The sequence below is a fragment of the Guillardia theta genome (genome assembly GCF_000315625.1).
Source record: "Guillardia theta CCMP2712 unplaced genomic scaffold GUITHscaffold_179, whole genome shotgun sequence".
Classification (NCBI taxonomy): Eukaryota; class Cryptophyceae; order Pyrenomonadales; family Geminigeraceae; genus Guillardia; species Guillardia theta.
The window spans coordinates 1-5,871 of record NW_005434497.1 but is presented as its reverse complement, the minus strand read 5'-3'; the positions used below and the strand labels follow the sequence as shown (position 1 = coordinate 5,871).

Genomic DNA, 5,871 nt, shown 5'->3' with positions numbered 1-5,871 from the left:
GGAAATAGCACTGCAGTTTATCACTAGTTGCGATTTGTCGAAGCTGCTCCTAACCTGAAGGGATTTCTTCTTTCTTGCAATCTGCAGCATCTAAGTAGCTCTCGAGCACCCTCCTGCCCATACGAAGTCAGCGAGTTTGAGCAACAGGTATCGGAGGAGGGAGAGGAGAGATGGAGGTGGTATGCGATAGCAAGGAGAATGAATGTGAAACACAGCGATGAGATACCAACATGAGAGAAGAAAAGAAGTGGAGTCAGAGGATACACAGCAAGGCTCAACGGGATCGGGAGGATCTTAGAATGAAGGGGAGGAGGAAGGCAGGAGGGGGGCGATAGACACGCACCTGCAGCCATCTCGGAGACTCACTTGAGGTTGCCAGATCTCATGCAACATGCTGTTAAACTTCTGCATGACGACAAGTGTGAGACGGGAGGAGCGCGACATGGGTATCCTTCACCGGAGATAATCTCTCCCTATGGGTCGCTGGGGTTTCGCTACAGACGAAGCAAGTTAGCGAGTCTGGGCCGGGCGATTCACCAAAGTCCACCTGAAGGAGACATGGCAGTCCAGCGACTTCTGCCTCGCAGCCATCTCCAGCTCTTGACGGGCAGGACAGTCAGTGCGAGGTGAACAGAGGAAACGGTCAGGCAGGCACCATTAGCTGCCGTCCTCATGTTTATCCACTCCCCGGTGGAAATGTCGGTCTCCGACGGAAGTGCTGCCAACCATGTTGAGCAAGACAACAAGTTCGCAACCCGCCCACCTTGATGATGCAGCATGGCGACGCCAAGGGCGTCCGCCACGTCCGAGACATGCACGAACTGAGCCCATCGTCACGCTCGCTTCCCCTGCTCCTGCGTTACCTGTCGCTCCTCTAGACCATCCGTTCGCGACGTCGCTGACCCCTAACACCACTATCACTGCTTCCACCACTGGAACTTCATCCCCTCTACCTGCTGGACACATTGCTGGGCCCAGTCCGACAAGACATGACTACAAGATCGTCATGAGAAGGGAAGAGAGGGAGGGAGAAGAGGGTGGGGAGATTGAAGGGAGGAGAAGCAAGAGTGGGAGGGAGGGAGGGAGGGAGGGAGGGAAGGGAGGGAGGTGGTGGGGAGGAGTAACTCTCTTACCTCTTGAGCCCTATAGCCTCTGCCCCATACACGTTCCATAGCCTCAAAGTTTTTCCTATCCCTGCCGTCAGCTGCTCATTTCCCAGTGCCGAGGCATACCTAGCCCGTCCAAGTTTCGGATCCATTGCTCGCCCAGCCTCTTGACGACCCCGTAGGAGTTTTCCGTTCCCTGCTCATGAGATGTCAAATGAAGACATGGGCTGTATCGTAAAGAATCGACAGATGAGATGTGATGCATCGTAGAGGACATCAACAGATGTCAGATGGAGGACATCAACGGAAAGATAGTATGTATCATGGAGGGTATCTGTAACCTGCAAATAGGAGGAGGTGAAAGTGAAAGGTATCTTGCGGTCAGCGAGCCACGGTAGGACGTTCTAGAAGGACAGACGATCAGCTCTGTCCGACTGTTCTCAACGAACTTAATCTGTGACACCTGATATATCCTGAGATTGCTCTCGATGATTCCAAGCTTTCACAACCGTCACTTGTTGAAATGAACATGAAGATAAGGGTGCAAAGCTCACTTGTAAGTTCTGAGCGGAGCTTTCAATGAATTTGCTTCCACCCACCTGCACATAACAAACATGAGCTTCCAGTCTCAGCAGCGACTTCTCACACAACTCACCTCACAAGCCAAGAACATGCAGTGATCTATCTTAGTGCCGTTGAATACACCCAGCGCGCCTAAGTAACCTGTTAACTCATACTTTCTGCGTTTGCGATCAATGAAACCATGCTCGCGAAGGTCTATGTGCAGTCTGTTCCTTACATGTGCGATATTGTATCCCTATCGCAACATCATCAGTCTGTACGAATGTCATCATTCACAAATCAGCACATTCTGTCTCAGCCAACGGACGACCTCCCTGGCCGGTAAAAGTCAAGGATAATGGTCCGCTCACACACAGCTAGGAACTCACTGTCCAACTAGTCCGCCACTTCCCAGCACGAGCACAGTTTGATTCTTCTCGTGAAGGAACTCGATCGCAGACGACTGGTCGCGGGGTAGCACATCCCAAGGTCAGTGGCAGTTCTGGGGTGACAATCTTCATACCTCATGCACTGCAAACAAGATCGTCAGAGGATGAAAGTGCACGATGAGGTTCAGAGGAAGAGAACAAATGCTCTCACCTGCTTCCTCCAGGACCCCACAGATCGCCAAGTTGAGGAGCAGCACGAAGGCGGCCCCACGGCCGTGAGGCGATGGTATATCCGCATCCTAGCGAACCTGAGCAACTCTCAAGTTGCGCACCAGTATGATGATGTGAGATGTTTTGATCTAATGCAGGTGACTACTCGAATCACTGACATGTCGTGACCAGTCGATATGAACATCTTGTGCACTTGCACAGCAGGACATCCTTTCTGCGTCTTACCCATGAGCTCAGCTTTGTCCTCATGAAACTTATCCATCTTCTCGGTTGCACTCACTTTCTTTCACCTATCTCATCTCCACCATTCTTCATGATCTGGATCGCAAAGCTCATCTTGAAAACTTCTGATCTTGTATACCTTCCGGTCATCCCGACAGTTTCTAAAGTACACTTATCTTCCCCTCTTTCTTTCCCTTCTCACCTTTCTTCCACCCTCTTCCATCCCTCCTCCCTCCTCCTACTTCAGCTACTACTTCTCTTCCTCCTGCTCCTGTTACTCCTGCTCCGGGCCTCGTCGCCCCATCGTGCTTACCTCCAGACTGCTGGTGGGCATGAATCTATCGGATTGAAACCACCCCACCCCCTCACCCCACCCCCTCGATTTCCACTACCCCTCTTTTTTCTTGAGTCATACTTGCCCCCTATATTATGAATATTTACTGTATCGAACAATAATAAAATATACTCCATATCCCACCCTTATACGATGAGCTACCTTCAACACTACCCCTCACCCCCTAAAACGGATCACTACCGCACTCATGATGGTATGAGTGCCAGTGCCAGTGCCACGCCTCCCTCAACTATTTTTATAAATATTGTATATATAAAATTAATGGTACAAAAGATATGAAAGCTGTTATAATATTAAAACACATATTGACATCTGATGTGTGACCCTCATCCCCAAACGAATCTGACAAATGATGGGTCCTACCCATCGCTTGACTTTTACTACCCCTACCTTTCCAACGATTTCTACCTGAATAGCACCGGTGATTGTATACCCCTACCTACCAGCGGATCTTCCTCTACGAACTCGCAGCTCGTCTCCATGGTGGAGATTCGAGACGGGGAGAGCGAGGGATGGATGGGAGAGGAGAGGAGAGGAGAGGAGCTGAGATAAGATGAGAGAGGAGAGAGGAGAGGAGAGAGGAGAGAGGAGAGGAGAGAGGAGAGGAGAGGAGAGAGGAGAGAGGAGAGGAGAGAGGAGAGCAGAACAAGGACGAAGGTACGAGGGATCATGATGATAGAAGATGGCATGGGATGGGATGGAGAGGGCATGAAGGAGGAGCAGGAATGAGATGATCTTTAGAGACGGGTAAGGTGTGCATGCTGGGAAAGGAGAGAAAGCTCTTCACGATGTACATTTCAAGCAGTAAGACTGAAAGGCAGAGGTTTGGAGGCTGGGCAAGACTCCATTCATCATTGGATTTGGGGATGTGGGTGAGGGAGGATCAGGAGGTCGGAAAGGAGCAGAGAGGAAGGAGAAAGTCTCAGGGTTGAGGGAGCAGTGAGCAAGGCAAGGAGTGATGTCGTTGAAGATCCTGACGTTGACGACACGGGGAATCAGCGAATGGAGGGAAAGAGAGGATCGTGGAGAGGACAGGTAGGTGTCTTGTTTTGTCCAGATGAGCAGACAGAGGTGGGGAGATTGAGAGATGGGCAGAAGACGATTAGATCGCATCCAGGAAAGGTTGAAATAACAAGGAGAAATTAAGACAAAAGCTGTACAATCATCACGAATTTCGCCATGGATCCGCTGCCGGAACTATCCGGTTATTGATACCTGTCTTCGCAGCAGGAACGAAGACGGCAGAGCATGCAGTCTTGTTTGCTCTCTGGTAAACTTGGTTTCGAGCTTTGGCGCCCAAAAGTTTGAAACTTTCTCGACCGTGAACTATCATTCGCTGCCAAGGAATGTATCGAAGTGCTGATATGAGGTGACTGTGGGTATGGAAAAAGCATCGTGATGGCATGGTAAAAAACCAAGACAACACTCTCGACATGTTCGCTCAAACACATGCCTTGCAGGAACTGGTGGCCAGATAATTGGCTGCTGCTGGTGCAAGGTCATGAAATCATGTGACTGAAGGGGCTAGTTCCCGCTCACGTCTCGTTCTTCAGGCTTCCTCCTTGGTCTCCTACTTCCGCTCTCTCTGATCAGCCTCCTGTCGCTCGTGGGATTGATCCTCAAGTGTACTGTGTACAAGAGACGCCCTAGCGCTCAATTGCCTCTGGTCAGGTCGGAATGTACTTGCTCGTGAACTTACGTTGTCTTGCAGCAACTCTCCAAGGGGAAAGTGAAAGATGTCCGGCGATCCTTCTTGTACCGGCTGCTCTTCTCCATCAGGTGCGTTGAGCCGTCTCCTGAGGAGACATGCGGTTTGACGTGGCGGCAGCAACAATGTACTGTTGGTGTTCTTGTTCGGCAGTTTGCTGTCCATGACAACCATCCTTAACTTCCTCGTCGTCACAGGTCTCATCATTGAAAACTCTCCCTAACTCTTCCTGACGTTGCGTCCTCAGGATTTTTCGGATGGCCTGGCCAGAGGAAGTTCACTACGATCCAATCAGACCTCTGGATGTAAGATGTGTAGCGATGGTGGTGGTGGTGGTGGTGATCAGAAGGAGAGGGAAGGGGAGAACGAGGGGGAGGGAAGCGGAGAATAGAGACTGTCATGGACAAATTTGGTTTTGCGATGGTGGTGTGAAGATGAAGATGAATTCTGATCGCGAACTTGTCTGTTGCTCTTGTGCTCAATGGATTCGGCAGGGCTGCAAGGAGGCAGTTGACTTGGTTTCATAACGGCTGGTCGCACATTGTGGGGTGGTACATCGCTCTTGACGACCCTGAAGTTGAAGGTAATGATGAGATGGGACAGGGAGAGAGGAGGAGAAAGAGAAGGGGAGCGAACGAGAGAGCAGAGGGTCGAAGAGATTTTGGCACATCCACATCCGAGCAAGAACATACAGCGGGGGAGCAGGAGGAGAGGTGGGGAAGAGGAGAAGTGTAGAGGAGGCGGAGGTGCAGAAGAACTTGGGAGACGGAGGACATGGCGGAAAAGGGAGAGGAGGTTTGTGAATGTGACGAAGAGGGCAATGACACTTTCACCATCCGAAGGTTTCAACGTAGCGGCAGCTCGGATACGAGAGAAGGTGAGGAGGAATAAGTGCTTACATGGCCCTGACGTCTTGTCTACTCTAGTCAAGCATCCTTGCTGTGTCAGAGAGCGGAGATATCGTGCCAGAGAAGAAGTGAGACGACGAAGAGGAGGATAGGAGATGTTAACATCCTCTTCCAAGGGACTTGAATCAGACTTTCGTCAATGCGACAAAGCCGAAGTTGGAGCTGAGGGTGATGATGATGATAACGACGATGACGATGACGATGACGATCATGCTTTTTATGATGATCAAGATGATGATTATGATGATGACGACGACTTTATCGTCTGTTCTGATCCTCCATTTGATCGCAGACTTCAATGCACTGGGAGAAGAAAGCTGGGCTGCAAGTTCCCGTCTTTGACGAGCTTGTCGACCACCAGCCGATGACCCGAGAGGTTTGACAACCTGCC

General features: G+C 50.6%; 2 protein-coding genes across 2 annotated transcripts; one reads left to right on the top strand and one right to left on the bottom strand.

The window, feature by feature from the left end:
• Positions 1-2,659, bottom strand: GUITHDRAFT_166454 (hypothetical protein; the record flags this gene model as incomplete). The annotated part of the gene is made up of 18 exons (XM_005820368.1): positions 1-113; positions 344-405; positions 458-494; positions 548-599; positions 656-718; positions 764-821; positions 864-905; positions 954-993; positions 1,134-1,188; positions 1,233-1,302; positions 1,448-1,510; positions 1,570-1,605; positions 1,661-1,705; positions 1,762-1,923; positions 1,975-2,002; positions 2,057-2,130; positions 2,268-2,364; positions 2,568-2,659. The coding sequence occupies 18 exons, from the start codon at positions 2,657-2,659 to the stop codon at positions 50-52; spliced, it is 1,140 nt and encodes a 379-aa protein (XP_005820425.1). The 3' UTR covers positions 1-49.
• A 1,384-nt stretch (positions 2,660-4,043) lies between these two features.
• Positions 4,044-5,856, top strand: GUITHDRAFT_147891 (hypothetical protein; the record flags this gene model as incomplete). Its single annotated transcript, XM_005820367.1, has 11 exons — positions 4,044-4,068; positions 4,092-4,134; positions 4,325-4,362; positions 4,418-4,530; positions 4,576-4,643; positions 4,693-4,769; positions 4,820-4,877; positions 5,067-5,155; positions 5,176-5,367; positions 5,415-5,449; positions 5,773-5,856. Coding segments are annotated over 11 exons (822 nt in total), but the record flags the coding sequence as incomplete, so codon positions are not given.
• Positions 5,857-5,871: the final 15 nt, after the last annotated feature.